This window comes from Marmota monax, unplaced genomic scaffold (assembly GCF_021218885.2).
Source record: "Marmota monax isolate L192 unplaced genomic scaffold, Marmota_monax_Labrador192_F-V1.1 WCK01_AAM20220418_F8-fsc00232, whole genome shotgun sequence".
NCBI lineage: Eukaryota > Metazoa > Chordata > Mammalia > Rodentia > Sciuridae > Marmota > Marmota monax.
Genome location: NW_026695232.1, coordinates 1,055,347 through 1,073,865, shown reverse-complemented (window position 1 = coordinate 1,073,865; position 18,519 = coordinate 1,055,347). Strand labels below are relative to the sequence as shown.

The 18,519-nt window shown below is 44.9% G+C and overlaps 2 protein-coding genes across 3 annotated transcripts in view; one reads left to right on the top strand and one right to left on the bottom strand.

The window, feature by feature from the left end:
• Window positions 1–455: 455 nt before the first annotated feature.
• Window positions 456–9,592, top strand: Tyms (thymidylate synthetase). The gene is made up of 7 exons (XM_046438508.2): window positions 456–766; window positions 2,808–2,881; window positions 4,138–4,312; window positions 6,187–6,288; window positions 7,028–7,203; window positions 7,582–7,653; window positions 9,017–9,592. Exons 1-7 carry the CDS (start codon window positions 562–564, stop codon window positions 9,152–9,154), a joined length of 942 nt encoding a protein of 313 aa, XP_046294464.1. The 5' UTR covers window positions 456–561; the 3' UTR covers window positions 9,155–9,592.
• Window positions 9,593–9,978: 386 nt separating this feature from the next.
• Window positions 9,979–18,519, bottom strand: part of Enosf1 (enolase superfamily member 1) — a 40,705-nt gene continuing 32,164 nt past the window's right edge. For both annotated transcript variants that reach the window (XM_046438506.2, XM_046438507.2), the window contains exons 12-16: window positions 15,075–15,116; window positions 14,173–14,302; window positions 13,778–13,877; window positions 11,112–11,193; window positions 9,979–10,589 (exon numbers count right to left, since the gene is read on the bottom strand). In XM_046438506.2, the coding sequence (XP_046294462.1) occupies window positions 10,488–10,589; window positions 11,112–11,193; window positions 13,778–13,877; window positions 14,173–14,302; window positions 15,075–15,116 (456 nt within the window). In that variant the 3' untranslated portion in view covers window positions 9,979–10,487. The remainder of the gene's footprint in view (window positions 10,590–11,111; window positions 11,194–13,777; window positions 13,878–14,172; window positions 14,303–15,074; window positions 15,117–18,519) is intronic.

Sequence of the window (18,519 nt, the reverse complement as noted above, 5' to 3'; positions counted from 1 at the left end):
AAAAAAAACAACACACACACACACAAAAGCTGCATTATTCAACTTGCTCCAGCTGCTAACCTTCAGTGAGGATGGGGAAAAAATAGAAACACGAATCACTTGTTAGCATGACCCCTTAGTTGTAGGAAACATCTCAACAAATTTTTGTTGTTGTTGTTTTTCCTTTTCTTTCTTTTCCTTTAAGAGGGTATGAACAAGTGGGGATTGTCCCAGGATCTCCCGGCTTCATAGAATGGCAGAGGATTGGAAAACTTTCCAAGAGGCTCTCGCCAATGCACCAAGATGCAGGATTTGGGAGTTCTCTCGGGTTTTAACCGTCGAGATGGGATAAATTCGAGCGGACTGGCGTACTATTTATCTTAAACTGCAACGTTTCCCCTGGGCGGGCCCCGCCGCGGCCCGAGGGTGCTCGGCGGGGACCGGTTGGCTCTGGCGGACCCACCGCTTTCCAGCAGGAAGAGGCGGAGCGCGAGGGCGGCGTTGGGGGGAAAAGTGCGCGCAGAAAGGGCTCTGTTTTGGCGCCCACGTTTCCCGCCGCAGCCCGCGTCTCCAGCCTTCACCATGCCTGCCGCCGGCTCTGAGTTGCAATGCACGCTGTCGCCGCCAGCCGCACAGGAGCTGGGCGCAGAGCAGCCGCCGCAGCACGGGGAGCTGCAGTACCTGGGGCAGATCAAGCACATCCTGCGCTGCGGCTTCAGGAAGGAGGACCGCACCGGCACCGGCACCCTGTCGGTTTTTGGCATGCAGGCACGCTACAGCCTGAGAGGTGACCGCGGCTGGGCCCACTCTGGGAGGGAGGAAGGGCGCCCGCAGGCTCCGCGCTGCGGCTGCTGGGAGCGCTCGGGAGACGCCGAGAGCGCAGGCTACAGGGAGGCAGGGGAAGCCTCGGTGTCCTGGCTTTGCAGACCTTGAAACAGGCTCTGATTAGAGAAATGATGCACATAGGGTCACACAGATGGGACTGGCAGAGCTGAAAGGTGAACCAGATCCTAATGGCTCCGCGGCTTAGCCTACCTCGCCTCCTGCTGGCACGGTGCCGCAGTGCTCGCCCCGTGCTACGCAGTGAGAGATCTGCCTGGGCACGTCCTGGCTTTGCCCCTCCTCTTTTCTCCCCGGTTGGTTGTTCCGCTTTGCAAAAGTTGAAAAGAGGAGGGAAAATGATAGGGGCGGAGCGGCGAAGGCGGAAGAGAACCGAGGAGCTGTCGGGAACTTGTTCCTGACCGTTTCGCACCAACCCGCTTTCCTCTTAAACCTGCCAAGAAACGGAGAGTCCGCAGGGGTCTTACTCCACCCTCCCAGGATGGCTCCAGGGAAGAAGTGCGCTTACGGGTTGTTTGCATCAGGCTTTCTGGAGACTAAGGACTGGGTGGGGGAGGGCACAGAACGTTAGGCAGCAGATGCGGCTCCTTAACGTCTGACAGCAGGTGATCCTGGATTGAGCATCCGTTGTGCGGGACAGGGGACTCCTCCAAGGTGTTTAAGCCAGACGGTAACATTGACTTCCACAATAAAGAAAGAGCATCCTTGACCCAGGCGTGCGGAGTGGTTTCGAGAGGCGAGACTCTTCATTGTAGTTAGGAGGAAAACCCTCGCACCCTACATCCATTCAGACACTGCACACTACCAGCAGCCAAGGCAGATATGCCCAGGACGGCTTAGGGGTTTCCTCTGAGCAGAGCAATTCACCTTTTTGTTGCTCTGAGAACAGTGGACTCTGTTGAACCTCAGACCTGGACCTCTCCCCCCACACCCCAGGCTCCATTGAGGATTGAACCCAGGGACTCTCCACAACCACTGAGCTATATCTCCAAGTCCTTTTCATTTTTTTATTTTAAGACAGGATCTTATTAGGTTGCCAAAGCTGATGGTTTCCCACCAACCAGCTTTCCTTTTGCAAGAACTTTCAATCCTCCTCCCTCAGCTTTCCCAGTCTCAGGGATTTCAAGGCCAGCCCCACCACACCCAGCCATAGACTTGTTTAAATTCACTTCCTCTGCTTAGACCTTGGACAAGTGACTTTGCCTCTCTGGTCTTCAGTCCCAAATGTTAAAAGATTGAGAAAATAATGCTCAGTAGGGAGTACTGATAAAAAAAAAAGTAGGTGCTTGAAAAAAAAAATCCCTGTTTCATGAATATCAACTATGCAAACAGTAATGTGGCCTCGATTAGTGCTGCATTTGGGAATAAACGTTTACACTTTATTTCTCTTGCTTGTTGCCTCCCTCCCATTGGTGCCTGTAAAATGAAGATCATAAAGATTCCTCAAGGAGGTTTGATCTAAGGATCAACTAGGAGCATGCGTAAAAGTGAACAGTTGCTGGCTTTGGTACACTAAAATAATTGATGTTGATTTGCTTTACAAATATTGAAAAACTATTCTGAAGTTTTCACCAGTGTGACATCTGTTCCCCTGCACTGAGTTAAGTTTACTCTTGACAGTAGTGGAATTGCTTGTGTCCTGGGAAACATTTTGAGTGTTGCCTTCACACCTGTGTGACAGGATTCACAAGGTCTGGGTAGTGGGTGATAGCTCTTTCCCTTTTCCACAGGGGCATCCTCCATGTCTTTGTGTGGAACTGCTGTGTCCAGTAGTCACCAGGGCTCAGGAGGGGCTGTGCCTGTGTGACTTGTGTCACTGACTTGCCTTGCAGCCTGGAGCTCCTCCCTGATCCCAGGAGTTGCTGTTTTCTGGATGTTCCTAAGGTCACTCTAGGGATTTATGTCCCGGGACAGTTTTCCTCCACAGGGAAGTTTGAAGATGTGTTCTCTGTTCCCAAGTTCACACTGTATGGCAAACTGTTTTTCAGATGAATTTCCTCTGCTGACAACCAAACGTGTGTTCTGGAAGGGTGTTTTGGAGGAGTTGCTGTGGTTTATCAAGGTAAAGAAGCTGCTTCTGCTGAAAGTTGACAAAGTTGACGGTCTTTTCAACATAGAGAGGGTTTTTAAGAGTCCGATCATGTAATTCCTCGGCCCACAGCCCTTAGACATTATCCCTAGTAGTTCTCATTTTACTCAGTAAAAAGCAGAGTCCTTATCAGAGCGCCTTCCAGCTCTGGGAAATCTGCATCTCTGTACCATCCATCCTAACCCTCTTATCTTTGAGCACACTAGGACATTCCCACAGAGGCCTCTGGCACTTGCCTTCCCACTCTCTAGAACCTTCTCCTCCACCCCCATGGAGTGTGACTCCCTCACCTCCTTAAGTCTTTGCTCAGTGAGTCTCAGCCTCCCAGTCAAAGTCTATAATTCTCCCCTGGCCTCCTGTATTTTTCTCCAGAGGGAAACACCTGATGTGTAATGCCACATTCTTTCCTCTCCAGTCTGCCCCCAGTGTGGGTAGGGGGATGACAGACAAATAAATAAGCTCCACAAGAGCAAAGAATTAGTCTCTTTTTTGCTGTTGTTCCCCCAGGGACTGGAGCATAGACTGCCATATGGTAGGTATTCAACATGTTTTGAATGCTGAAGAGAGCAAAAGGTAGTAGGTAGTTTGGGCAAGAGCTCGAGAGCCATGAGATGGGGGACAGAGACACCAGGCTCCTCCTTGTATAGTGTCCTGGTCCAGAACCAGTGATGTTCTGTCTAGTACTGGCCAGAACCCTCTGAAGAGATGGGCTTGGTTCTAGGACAAGCTAGACATTGGGATCCTGTCTGTAAAGCTCTTGATGTGGCTTATATGATCTTGGGCCGTCCAGGCAGACCTAGAAAGGGTTGACATTTGGCTTCAGTTCAATCTTTCTCAGTTCTATGTTCTTGGGGTGGGTTCTGTGATGGCCTTTTAAATGACAGTGAACCTCTACCTCAAAATGCATCTTCAGAAATCTCAGAAGAGGTTTTAACAGTACCAGGAATTTAACTCAGGGGCACTCTACCACTGAACAACACCCCCAGCCCTATAGGAAAAGATTGGAGAGATGGATCCAAAGAAGGGGTCAGACCACCCTATCACCCTCCGAAAGTTAGGACTGGGTCCAGGCTGCTTACAGATAGTTCAGGCTCCATGTGGACAGGGTCAAGTGCCTGCCCTCCAGTGTGTCAGCATGGGCTAGAGGCTGAGCAGTGGGTGACTTTGGGGGCCTCAACCCAGATGACTCAGAATTCACTTGTGTGCCTGTTATACTCTCATCTCTTTAGGGATCCACAAATGCTAAAGAACTATCTTCCAAGGGAGTGAAAATCTGGGATGCCAATGGATCTCGAGGCTTTTTGGATGGCCTGGGATTCTCCACCAGACAAGAAGGGGACCTGGGCCCAGTCTATGGCTTCCAGTGGAGACATTTTGGGGCAGAATACAAAGATATGGATTCAGGTGAGGAGACAGAGCAATTCCTCAGATTTCCCAAATGTTCTTCCTAGCGTGAGTTTGCTCCATTGTTTTGGATAAAGTCTGGGGCATAATGAATCAGCGTCGGGGTCAGGGTGTAGCTCTGTGGTAGAGTGCTTGCCTAGCATGTGTGAGGTCCTGGGTTCTGTCCCAGGAGCTGATGTATAACTTTGACATTTTGAGAGACAGTGCCCCATGAAGGTCAGATCACACTCTTGGTGATTTGCATTTACGGGGTTCTTATGAATTCTTGGAATTTTCCTTACCTGTGCCATCCTGTGTCGTTTGTTGGCAGATAGCTGCAGGATTGTTGTCCATGTTGGGGAATAGGGTAGGAAGAAAGTTCATCTGTGGGAGCTTATGTTTCTTCAGCTAGAGATTAAACCTCTAGCGTGCAGTAGGTGGTGTTGATGTGATCCAGCATAGCATTAGGGTCCCCCTCCCCCACCTTCTGCTGGAATAGAGGAAGGATGAAACATTTCACTCCAGGATTTCCTGTCCTGTTGGTGGCACCATTTGCTTGAGTCACAGAGCCCAACCCCCTCCCACTCCCGCCTTTGGCTCTTTCTTCCTAGCTCACCTGTTCTTAGGATGGGGGTTGCCAAAGCAAACACCACCTCAGGGTGTGTTTGTGTGTGTGTGCACACATGCAGGAAGTAACAGTTTCCTGGCCGGAGGGATTTGGGCCTGGTGTTAATTCCTCAGTGAAAGACTAAGTCTGCATTTATGTGCAGTCATAAGGCCTTTTTTGATGTTGGCGGTTTCAAGGATTAAAAAAACGCTGTGACTACTAGGAATGGGTGAATTTGAAGAGGGAAAAGGTAGAATGGTGGCTTGGGTTGTGGGGAAAATGGGAAGTTAGTGTTTGGGTATGCAATTTAGTTTGGAAAGATGAAAATGTTCTGGAAGTGGATACTGTGTGGTTGTACAACAATAGGAATTACTTAATGCTGATGAATTGCATACTTAAAAATGGTTACAACAAGGGCTTGTCTAGCATGTGCAAGGCCAGACTTTCTGCAGGTGAATGGTCAGTGGCTTCTTGGTATGTGATTGCTGACCTAGGGCTCCTTCCTGAAGATGTCAGGCTTCTCCCTGGCTATGGGGCTTTACATCCTGCCTGGTGTTGCTTAAGGGGCCAAGTCATAAAAGTATTGACTTAGTTGGATGAGTACAGGCTGCTAAAGTCAGCAGAGGAGTTTGTCATCTTTGATTCTGAGTTTTCATTTTGAAGTAATTAAGATTCACAGGAAATTGGAAAAAAAAAATGTAGAGAGAATTCCTCTGTACCCTTCACCCTGTCCCCGCCCATAGTGATAGCTTCTGTTAATACTCTTACTTAAATTAACATTGGTACAATCCAGAGTTATCAGTTAGAGGCCTTTATCCCACAAGATGTGGGAACTATTGGTCTGGAACATTTCCCATCAGTTGGAATTTTAACCAGAGGACAGTCCGAAGCTCTGGGTTTCCATTAACAAATCACTTCTCAGCTTCCAGTTCCATCTCAGAAGGAAAGCAGGGAATCAAACTCCAGAAAACAGGATTGGGAGAAAAGAAAGATGATGTAATCATTATGGAGTTTTCCTATATTTATAGGAAATAACCTGTTTAGCTGCTCAGTCTCAGTATAGTTTTGGGTGGAAATGTGGGTAGGTTAGTGTCCCTTTATAGTTGCTATGACTCCAGAGGACTAGGAACTTAGGACCTTAAACTCAACCCAGAGAGAGATGAGAAATTTGCAGAGTTCTGTCACCATGGGTCAAGAAGGGACATTGAATGAAGGGTGTTAATAGACAATGGCAGGGCCATCCCATGAAAGGCTGTGATTAATGTGTGTATGTGTCTTAATTCTATAGATTATTCTGGTCAAGGAGTAGACCAACTGCAAAAAGTGATTGACACCATCAAAACCAACCCTGATGACAGAAGGATCATCATGTGTGCCTGGAACCCAAAAGGTGAAACCATCCTGGTCATCCTCTTTTCTGTTAAGCGTATGGTCAGCACAAAGCAAAGCCATGTGACACTGCTGAGGCACCACGGGGAGGTGGGACCCTGGGAGCTTGCCCCAGCCATGGGGTTTGTTGTTAACCTCAGCAAATCACAATTCATTTTCATTCTCGGATCATCAGGTTGAAAGCAGAGCATCTTAATTTGTGCATTTATACTTGTTCTTTTTGCAAAAAGAGTTTTAAATTGCCTATGAAAATACACATAAAATCTTAACGTTTTATTTGGAGCAGATGACATTTCAGATCACCACTACTCCACTATCACTAGTACTTTTACAACACAATTGTTAAAAATAAAGTCTACCCAGAATGGGATATTTGGATCTATAATGAAGACAGTAGGGTCTGCTGAAGACACCAATATCCTGTGGTCCCTGCAAATGAAGTAACTCATTCCTCCTGTATCTGCAGTCTCGTGCCACAAAAATAGCATAGAACCTTAATTTCAGCTCGAATGGGAGAACATTGCTTCAGCATAGACAAATCTGCACAAATCTTCAGCTTCAGGCCACCGCTGCAGGGGGTAGGACAATGGTCTGATTTTTGTATGATGAAAAGGTCTGGGTTGCAGACTTCCCTAGGGCCTGATGGCTTTTTTCATGATCTCCAATGGTTTACCTTGCTCTTAGCTGTGCTCTTTAAAACCATCCACCCCTCCTTGTTCTCCTCTGTGCTGGTTCCTCAGATCTTCCTCTGATGGCACTGCCTCCATGCCATGCCCTCTGCCAGTTCTACGTGGTGAACGGGGAGCTGTCCTGCCAGCTGTACCAGAGGTCAGGTGACATGGGTCTGGGCGTGCCCTTCAACATCGCCAGCTATGCCCTGCTTACCTACATGATTGCACACATCACGGGCCTGCAGGTGAGCTGCCCTAGGAAAGCGCTCTTACAGCCAGCCTGTTGTACTGAGCTCTTTGATTCTTTAATTTGGAAAAACTAGCAGGAGAGTTCAGTCTCTGATTAGTATTAAAATCTGATATACATAAGACAGACATAAACTGGCTTGCCTCATAAACCTTCATCCGGCTTTCCTGCCTTTGTTGTATATGTAAACTTAAGTTCATGCAGGTTGTCTATAATGTAACTTTCCTAAATTAACTTTCCTCAAAAGCTGTACTGGTTAAATTCTTTATTTTTCTCCAAAGCCTTGGGATAGCTGCATATTCTATAATGTGTTTTTAAGTGATGTGTTTAAAGGGATTGAAACAAAAACATTGATTGTTCTGTGGGATTTATTTAGCCAGGTGACTTTGTACATACTTTGGGAGATGCACATATTTACCTGAATCACATTGAGCCACTGAAAATTCAGGTAAGAATGATATCTAGTATACTTTTCAAAGCTTGATACTCAAAGGTTGATTTGTGGAGCATTCCTATATGACAGACCCTCTGTGGGATGCCATGCTAGAGTGGAGAGGACATGCTCCAGTGTTTAGGGAAGGGTGTTGGGCAGGTGGGCAGAGATGATGTAATACTTGATGTGATAGGTGCTCTAAGGCATTAAGCACCTGTACCAGAAAGGAAGAGCCACACTCTGGGCAGGGAATTTGGGGCCTTCCTAACTCATTTTTTTAGTTGTAGATGGATCTTTATTTATTTATATGCAGTGCTGAGACTCGAACCCAGTGCTTCACACATGCTAGGCAAGTGTTGTACACTGAGCCACAATCCCAGCTTTCCCAATTCATTGTTACTTGAAGGGGAATTAAAGTGCTTTTTTTGTCTTTATTTTATGCTAAATACAATGCTTGGGTCTGAACTTTCAAAAGCCTAGTCTGTTCAAATCCCTGAGGTTTACTGACCTACAGATGACTTGAAATGGAATAAAAATATGACTGTGCCTTCATGAGCCTCAAGAAAAAAATAATTTTAGAACCAAAAACTTTTACTCTTATCCTATTCTAGATTAAATTGTAAGTTACTCCTTTTTCGGATCTTGGCCTAAATAGAGGGTGACCACAGGTTTATTCAGCTGCTTCTCTCTGCTGTCTGCACTTGTGTTGGACACAGATACAAGAGGTCATGACCTCTGCATCCTCACTGCCACAAGTACTCATACTGGAGTCCGGGCTTACCTTTTTCTGTAACTTGTCAAGAGATACCACCTTTTGTTCCCCTTTCTGCCAGGGACATTTGGGTTAGGGACAATGGAACTCGAGAAACTATACTGCATGTTACTGAGTTATAGATGGAAAAGTAAAATAAAAGACTGTGTAATAGTGTTGATAATTACCATGAATTACCATAACTCACACCTGATGGGCTACCAGGCACCTGGTGCTTTGTATCGTTACAAGATACCCTTTACACTTGATCTGTGCAACAGAAACAATTGGGTATGTTGCAGTAGTAGTGTATAACCAGGGTTAGGGCCACCCACAGTATTAGACACCTATAAAATAATACTTTGTTGATTAAAAAAAAAAGAACACAATATTTTAAGTATTTAAAGTATTTATTTTTTTAGTTGTAGTTGGACACAATATCTTTATTTATTTTATGTGGTGCTGAGGATCGAACCCAGGGCCTCGCATGTGTTAGACAAGCGCTCCACCACTGAGCCACAATCCCAGCCCAAATACTGTGTTCTTGTTCCATGAAAAGCCATGGGAAGCAGAATTAAAAGCAGGTTGCACAAAAATGGCAAAATAATGATCTGATTTTGTTTTTAGCTTCAGCGAGAACCAAGACCTTTCCCAAAGCTCAAAATCCTTCGAAAGGTTGAGAAAATCGATGACTTCAAAGTTGAAGACTTTCAGATTGAAGGGTACAATCCACATCCAACTATTAAAATGGAAATGGCTGTTTAGAGTGCTTTCAAAGGAGTTGGAAAGGTTTTGTCACTTGTAGAGGTCAGGCTGAATGCCCAGGTGAAAATTGTTTTTTTTTTTTTTTTTTTTTTTTTTCCTAAAGAAAAAGGAACTAGATCAAAAAAATCAGTTACTATTAATTAGCTTTTAAGTATGTTTCCATTGGCAGATATAACTGTGCTGTTTGTTTTAGCAGTCACATTTTGTTGACTGAAGGAGCACAAAATGCTGAGCAAAGAAAGTGGGAGTTTATATACTTTTAGCAAAAATACATAGCATTTCAGTCTCTTGGCTTCATTAAGACTTGTGAATTTCATTGTTTGTACAAGCTATTTATTCCCTTCAATTTTGAAGTAACCCATCCATCATAATATATGTGCATTATGAATGCTTATTTGTTTTATATGTTTCTATAATAAAGAACTGCTTGCATTTGTCCATTTTTTTTTTTTCTTTTGTATTGCCATTTATCTGCTTAGTGCCCGCCTAAAAAAGATTCACCCAAACAAACCCACCTAAGCCAAGCAAGCGTGTGCTGGATTCTGGTTTAGATGCTGCTTAGAGGGTGAGAATATATATTAGAGATTCTGACTAAACTATATTTTGCCCTTTTTTTTCATGATTCATCTCATCCTAGACGCATTTTACATTAAAAGATAATTATCACTTAGGGGGTTGGGGCTGTAACTCAGTGGCAGAGTGTTTGATATCACATAACAAATAAAGGCATGCTGTCCAAAAAAATAAATAAATAAAAAGATAATCACCACTTAAGATAGAGGGTTTTTTTTTTTTTTTAAGGATTACAAAAATAATTCATGAAATACCATTTTGCCCCCATTTATTTTAGTGTGGTATGGATTCTCCTAATATGTTTACTGATCAGGAAAAGGCTAGATCACATCAGGGCTAATAGTTTTTCCTTTGGTGCACTAACAGATCCCCTGGAGTCCTGGAGAACTATTTTTATTCTGCTAGTTTATGACAAGTGTTAGATAGAACAAATAAGGGATTGTTCCAACAAATTATGCAATATGTTGCTTATTTTCAAAGTATGATTTAATGTCTGCAGACTGGCGCTTGATGGAAATTTTGGTAAGAATATCTTCCTGGGCTTTGGGTTAGGTAAATCTAAATCTACTTAAGGATTAAATAGAATATATATTGGCTTGTTAAAAGAATCAAATTGAAATGATGACTGGGCTAATTCTTGAGTGGAACTTGTCTTGATTAGTAGGATAAGATTTTTTTTCTTCTCTATTTCTATAAAACTACCCAGGAAATTTTAAGCCTTTTCACTTAAGAAAAAATGGTGTTAGGGCTAAACGAACACTTAGTTTTCTTGAGCAGCAAGGAGCTTCTTCCAGACATCGCCATCTGGATATTGGTGTTTCCTTACAGAGTCCTCTTTCATTTCTGTTGAGTAGCCAGCATCCTAGCAAAGACGACATAGTCACTTGTGTTGATAACCACCAGGAACAAAAATATGTATGTTACGTATTCCTACTGTTCCTAATAATGCCAGTTAAGTCAGAAGCAATTCAATACTTTAAAAAGTTTTCAGACTGGGGCTTGGGGGGCATACTTTATTGGGTACTCACTAGGATTAGTTACAGAAACTAGTCAAATTTCCTTTGATAGCACAACCCCTATTGGTGAAAATAAGCCACAATCTGAACCTGACCAGGACAAATGGCCCAGGTAATACCGACGTAGTCAGAAACTTTTAGGTCACTAACTTGTAGATGGTACCAATTTTTGGTTTTTTAAAGAATCCTTGTCAAGCTATTTAACCTCCATGCTGACCTTCCGGTCTTAGGAATTTGATTCTGACCTCTTAAAGAGCCATTTGTTTCTAGATATGAAAATAAACTCTAGGGAGTTAAAGCTTTGTGCCCTATGTTCATGGGCACATTAGTGGCTAGCAGCATCTGAGGTGTCCCAAGTCCCAGCTTACCTTAGGAGGCATGTAGGAAGCCTGCTTGATTACCACAGGATACTTGAAATGTTCATGCAGATGGTCCACATATTCACACATCCTAGAAGAGGGAATCAAATTGGGACAATAATGCCTGGAGTCAGATAATGCTTTTCTTAAGGCAGAGGGGGGACTGCCCTTAAGAAATGGACTCCATCACGGCTTAGCTGATTTCAAAGGCTTCTAGGCAAAGCCCTTCTGTGCCCTGGATGCTTTTCATCTGTGTGAAACAGCAATGTGGGGGCTGAGGTGAATCACAAAGCCCCTGGTATCTAAAAGTTCTGTGATGCCCTAAAAGCATCAGTTTAGATTCCATGAAGTATCTGGAATCACCTGGTGCCTATATCCCAAAGTTAGATGAATAGATTAAATTACCAAGTGAGTCTCTTTTCAGCTATGTGACTAGTTTAGAAGAGTATAGGTTTGGGTCAGTCTGTCAGCCACTTTCTAGTTTTGTGGTGGGAGGATGTGTTTATGTTTGGGGTGGAGGGGCACAGGTAACCTAAGCTGCTTTAGTCTCCAGATCATTAATAGCTGTGGCAGGCAGGCGGTGCGCAGCCTGGTGCTGGGACTGCATAAAGAAATTGGCAAATGAGTCTCATGGTTTTGGTGGACACGGGCACTAAGCCACTGACTGTGCTATGTGTCATCTGTTAAGAACAGGTTGTGGAGGAAGACAGCCACATGAGATAGCACAGTTGGGCCCTGAAAGATAAGCAGGGAATAGTTGTTCCCTGCAAAGAAGGACAAAGCATGTGGGGTAGGCGTGCACTGTCAGTGTGGTGGTGTACAGGGGCATTCCCTCCAGCACTGCCAGTATTGCACCAGGAACTTCTTGCACTGAGGCACTGGGGGGCCCTTATTCTCATCCCTCAAGACCTGTGGGACTTCTCAAGGTTGTTCTGGACCGCCCTTGTTCCCAAGGACAGGAACTGAAATGAGAGCAGCAAAAGCAACATAACCTAGGAAGGTGGTTTTTCTGCATTCTAGAATCAGCCTATTCATTGGAGTGGGGGTGACCTGGTGTCAACCTCCATCTTCCAGATGAACAGATGGGTTTAGTATAAAATTGTTTAGGCATATTAATAGGAAGTACCTGTGTACTCATTACTTTATTACTTATTACTTTGGGAAATGCACTGAGGGATACTGAGGTGTCCCAAGTCAGCTATCAAGAGCTTACCTGAATCACATTGAGCCACTGAAAATTCAGGTAAGAATGATATCTAGTATCCCTTTTTAAGCTTGGTACTTTCTTGATAAAGGTTGATGTGTGGAGCATTCCTATATGACAGGCCCTCTGTGTAATGCCATGTTGGAGTAGAGAGGACATGCTCCAGTGTTTAGGGAAGGGTGCTGGGCAGGTGGGCGGGGATGAGTATATAAGTATATAAATTTCCACTTTCTTTGCTCAGCATTTTGTGCTCCCTCAGTCAACAAAATGTGACTACTAAAACAAACAGCACAGTTATATCTGCCAATGGAAACATACTTAAAAGCTAATGAATAGTAACTGACTTTTTTGACCTAGTTCCTTTTTCTTTAGAAAAAAAACAATTTTCACCTGGGCATTCGGCCTAACCCTACAAGTGACAAAACCTTTGAAAAGCACTCTAAATAAAGAAAGAAACCATTACAATTATAAAGGACCCCTGCTATGTGCCCAGACAGATCCCTTTATTTGGCTGGGAGGGTTACTGGGGATTGGGCACCACTGAGCCACATCCCCAGCCCTATTTTGTATTTTATTTAGAGACAGGGTTTCACTGAGTTGCTTAGTGCCTCACCATTGCTGAGGCTGGCTTTGAAACTCTGAACCTCTTGCCTCAGCCTCCTGAGCTGCTGGGATTACAGGCATGCACTACTGCTCCAGCTCTATTTTTTCCTGAATTTGGTGTTTACCTTTCCAATGCCTGTTTTCATGCCCTCTCTGTGCATCATGTTTATTGAGCTTCTGTGTCACCTTTAACTCCAGGAGACCAAAAAGCACAGTAAGTAAAGCTTTATGGATGCAGTGACTGGAAGGATCCCATCCCAGTTTCACCTGGGGGCTGAGGTTACAGTGAAGCACTTGTCTGGCATGTGCAAAGCTTGGGGTTTGATACTCAGCATGGCAAGATAATAAAGTTCCCCTGGGCATGCCGAGAAGATGAACTAACTACATAAAGCTGCAGCCAGGTGGTACAGGACTCCAGGGTCAGAAGAGGAGACTGGATGGAAGTGGAGAGTGCATGTGTGCTGAGAGCTGGCTTCAGAAAAAGGAGCTGGTTTTGAGAGAGGAGGTCTGGATTCAAACTCCACCCCCAACATACTTACCAAAGTGAGTCAGCTACCAAGAGCTTACCTTTCAAGAAGGAACAATGACTATGCTCTGGTGGGTCCCCATTGTTATTGCCCCATGTGGAGAAGTCAAGCAAGACTAAAAGCCTTTGTGTTATAGTTTGTGTTCAGTTTATGAACACAAAAAGTAAATGCTACTATGTTAATTCACTTTGGAAGCTGACTTTCTTAAAGCCATTTTAGGCCCTTGTAACACTACACCAGGTTCTGAGTATTTCTGGTCTTGAGAGCAGAATCATAGAAGATATGGCTTGAACCAAGGGGCACTACTCAGGGGCAAAGTGAATTAACGGCACATTACTGACCTGTTTTTAAGGCTTGTGGAGACTGATATGTAGTCAAATATAATCAGGTGCTGCACCAGTTCACAGAGGCCAACTCCACCCGCATGGGGGCAAACAGGAACTAGAAGAAAGACATTTCTATTTGATGCCAAAGGTAACACAGAGAGAGGAAGGAATAAAAGAGAACCCTGTGGTTTTTATTAATACCCAAAGGTGATTAAACCATTCATTAATACTGAATGAAATTCCAGGATGAAAATCATCAAAGATTCCTTGATTAGGGCTAAATGAAGAGTTAGAAAGAAACCAACAAGGCAAACTACAGGCTTATGTGAATTGCAAAGACCCCCAAGGGAACCATGGGGTCTGATGGCAGGAGAAACAGGTCTGGCCTGCAGCCTCTGCAGGGCCCTTACTTCCAAACTTCTTGGCCATCAGTAATACTGAGAGGTTTTCATTGACACTTCCCAGTCTGCAGCTATCAATCTGGAGAAACTGCAGGGCGTTCGCTTGTAGGAGTTGCTTAAATATCACTCTATTGTGGCACTGGAAATAGAATTAAAAATAATACAAAGAGAAGAGTCAGCCTTAGCCCTCAGGATCCCTAAGCCTGGCAACGTGGTGATTCCATGCCAGCTGTGACTCATCAGAGGTCTTCAGCAAGCCTGGGCTGTATTATTCTCACTTGGCATGTGGTGGCCCTGACAGTGCAGGCAGGGACTTTGGGCTCACTTCTTTACAAATCTGTGAATGTGAGAGTGTGAGTCAGGTACAGATCGCATCAGCCTGCCATTTATTAAGGAATAACTGCTGTGTCTATTGGCAAGTGGGAGTGAAGTGGAGCATCAGGATGAAGTACAGTAATAGCGATGAGCAGGTGGCACAATGACAAAACGGAACCATGGCAGAGCAGTATTGCTCCTTTGCTGGGAAAACTGAGAATCTGTTCCTCACACTGCTTGGCTCGTGGGCTGGCTGCAGCAGGTGTTGGCAGGCACTTGAGCTTAGTTTATAAGCACAGAAAGCGAATGCCATCATGTTTATTCAATTTGGAAGCTGGCTTTCTTGAAGCCATTGTATGCCCTTGTGATCATAACTTTAAATTGCTGCCTTGTCAATTCTGATTTGAAAAAAAAATCAATGACCTGAGTCCCATGAATTATAGAAAAAGCTGCAACCTTTTAACCACATCTGACTCCAGACACTAAGGAACTGCTGATTTCTAAGATAACAAAAATTCCCAGCTCACAATGCAACAGGTATGGGAGCCTAATGTACAATGGGGTCCTCAGTCCGTGGTCAAGGACATGTCACTCACCTGCTCTCCAGTAGCGACGCCAATTCCTAATGGAACCAGTGCCTACAAGAGAAGCCAGTCTTGTGTCATTTTCATAAGATTTGAAACAACTCCTTGTGTTTAAAATATTTATAGCTGAAGAAGGAGACATCCTTGGGGTTGGACCATGGGAAGTTTAAAGACTGGCAGGAAGATATCCAGGGGAATGTGTGTGTGGAGGGACCAACGCATGTCCAGAGAGGAAAGGCAAGCGCTGCTCACAGTTGCTATCGGTTCTCTTCCTGGCCCTCCTGCTCCAAGGCCTGTGCTGTGGTGTGGAACTGGGAGAAGACCTGGTCACTTAGTAGTGGCTCTTCATGGACACACAGGGTCTAACCTCTGCTTCCTGCAGATTACCTCTCCCTTTCTTCTTTCTTCTTAGCTTATTCTAGAACCCTCATGTGCTACTGTCAATTCCAAAATCCTCTCCCTTCCAGGTATGTGGATGACTGAGATCCTACTTCACAGATAAGGCTGAGACCATTGCTCACCTGTGAACTCTTCACTTGGTGAGTTGTTGGAATCTTAAGATATGATGCTGCTACTCTATCCTCTTGCCTGGCCCTGGAAAGCTACCTCACTCACCAGCTCCCGGGCCCTAAGCTGCTCCTCTGCAGCCTCCACTGAACTATGATTCTACAGTTGCCCACCTCAGACATCTTTGGCTCCTGCCGGGTTCCATCTCTTGATCACTGACACCCAGAGCCACACTTTCTGAGCTCTTAACTGCCTGTCAGGCACCATGTAAAATACTGACGTCAATCACTCCTATCAGTAGCCCCATTTTACAGGTGAAGAAAAAGAGGTGCAAGGTAAGAACTGTGCCCCCATCACAAAACTAGAAGGATACAGCTGGTTTGAACTTTAGGCCAATTCCAGCGCCAGAGGAGGCTCTTTCTACTGCATTTGGCCTGAGATCTCACCCAACTTTACTTTATGTGTGAATCACTAGATTAAGCCAGCTTCTCAGAAGAAATAGCCCTTATTTTAGAAGGCAGGTGTCCCTTACTCTAGCACTTGTCTTGCCTTAAGCAGGAAGTGTGAACTTGGCCAAGTTATGCACAAGTCACCTGAAGCCTTGGCTTCCTAATTGCAGCAGGTCTCAGTTTCAACAGATGGGTTCTCAAGCGCCTTTTCACACAATATTTTATGCTTCCTGAAGTTTCTAATTTAAGATTGCTTGGTTCTTTTATCTTAGAAGAGAGGGAGAAAAGGAAAGGTAAGGAGAGAAAACCATTTGAGTTACTCATTCTACCACTCTAAGGCCGTCTATGTGTGGCACTGACTACGTACCAAGTTTTTGTACCTCCTTGTCACTAATTCCTGAGTCTGCTCTCTTCAACCTGCCCTCCCCTTCATCTCCCCTAGATGAAGCAAGAGCCTCCCAGTTCCCATCCTATTTCCTTCTGCCCATTCTTCGCCTTCCACAAACCCACCCCCAATTCACTCCTGTTGCCATACCAGTCCACTCGCCCTTTCCTCCAGCCATCACCGTGCCATCACTGAGATCCTCCAGTGGCTCCCTCTGGCTGTATTCTCTGAGCAATGGACCCCATTGTCTGGCCCCAGCTACTGCCTTCCCAGCACCTCCCCAGCATGCACCCTGCATTCCCTTAGGTATCTCCATCCCACTCACCCCTCCCTTGTAGCTAGCTCATTTGCCCCCTTCCTCTGATGCCTGCTGAGGAAATGACATCCCCACACCTGTGTAGGCAAAACCTGGGAGCATCAAATTCCAGAAGAGCTTCTAAGGAGACCCTCCAGGTGGGCAGAGGTCAGGTGGGTGCTGGGGCGTACAGCATACATTAGGGTGCAGCAACCCTTAAAGAACTCTAAGAAGCAAAGGCAAGTGGGACTCAGGTGAAAAGTCTTATTGTCCCATGACCTCTCATCCAGAGCTGCCCATTTCAGAACTATTCCTTGGAAAGTTCGGGTTTTCTTTAAATAAAGAGGTCTCAGTTGCTGCATGACTCCTGCTCTCATTCCCTTACCTGTAGTATGGTGTTCCCTACATTATCACTTCTGTTCTCTCCCCATCAAGGTCCCCTGTCACATAGGACCACACCCATCATCCTTCTCACCCTTCTTTCTACTGCACTCGGCCCAGGATCCCATCCAACTTTACTTCATGTCTCAGGTTTTTCTCTTTCATGAGGCTATAAGTAGAGAAAGGAGAGAATTCCTGAAACAGGTTTCTGATGAGTGTCCCACCTAAAGTAGATCATATGCTGATTTAGTGAGAAAACTGGAAGAACAAGTCTCTGAGCCTCTGACTTCATACCCTTGTAAGACCTGTGAGTTTAGGTAGGATGCATCGAGGTGTCCCTTCCAGAACCTGGAACTAAGACTACTCCATCACAGTTAACTTTTATGCAGGGGGCAGGGGTTACTGGGGATTGAATTCAGGGGCACTCGATCACTAAGCCACATCCCCAGCCCTATTTTTGTATTTTATTTAGAGAGAGGGTCTCACTAAGTCGCTTTTGCTGAGGCTGGCTTTGAATTTGTGATCCTCCCGCCTCAGCCTCCTGGACCACTGAGATTACATGTGTGCGCCACCACACCTGGCTCAGAGTTAACTTTTAATGATCAAATCCTAATAGGGGAGAGCAGAGTTATGCAAAATCACCTCAGGGAGAAAATGGTTCCTAAGGGGGGCAAGACTTGGCTGGAAACCAAATGAATGTAATAACTCAATAGTACAGGGTGCAGGGGGAAAGGGTTATCCAATGAAAACACAAGTCAGAGGCAAATGTTCCCGGGGTAGAGACAAGGCTTGGGACTCAATGTCTCTGCTGCCAGAAGCAAGTATATCAGCTTGGCGATGGCCGTACTGGGCCATTGTGGTCTGAAGCCAGCACATCTACAAATTCCACAGCTTGTGTTCCATACTCACCCTGCAGCTCTGGCTTAATACAGCTTCTGACAGAGCTTGTGCTGGTTTGAGGATGAAAAACCTAGACGTTCTAGTTCTCTTTATGAATTAACCAACTGGCATTCTGGCTTCATAGGTCAATGCTATAAATATAAGCAAGCTCTCCAAGACAGACAAGACTTCTCGGATATCCTGACATATGATTTTTTTTCTTTTTTTTTTAATGTATGAAGTTCTTTCAGAATGTGAAAGGGAGAGGGGCTGGCTCCCAATTAGTATGAATTTCTCTCGGGGGCTCTTGGGAAACACAGGAAACTTTCTCAGGGAGACCTGACATTGATTAACAAAGCAAGCCTTTCCTTCTGTGACATCCAGAGAAGTCTACACTTTTTGTTTCATTCTGGGTGAATGAGTGTGGATGCTCCTCACTTGCAGTGAGGATGATAAACCCATTGTAAGTGAAGAGGATACTAAGTAGAAAACTCATTGAATACACCACCCATGGAACATCCTAGCTCAGCAGCACTGCATACTGCAGATCACTGGTTATTT

Coding starts and splice junctions, on each gene's coding strand:
- Tyms (XM_046438508.2), top strand. CDS start 562: ATGCCTGCCGCCGGCTCTGAGTTGCAATGCACGCTGTCGCCGCCAGCC. Junction 2,882..4,137: donor AGTTGCTGTGGTTTATCAAG/GTAAAGAAGCTG, acceptor TCATCTCTTTAG/GGATCCACAAATGCTAAAGA. Junction 4,313..6,186: donor ATACAAAGATATGGATTCAG/GTGAGGAGACAG, acceptor TTAATTCTATAG/ATTATTCTGGTCAAGGAGTA.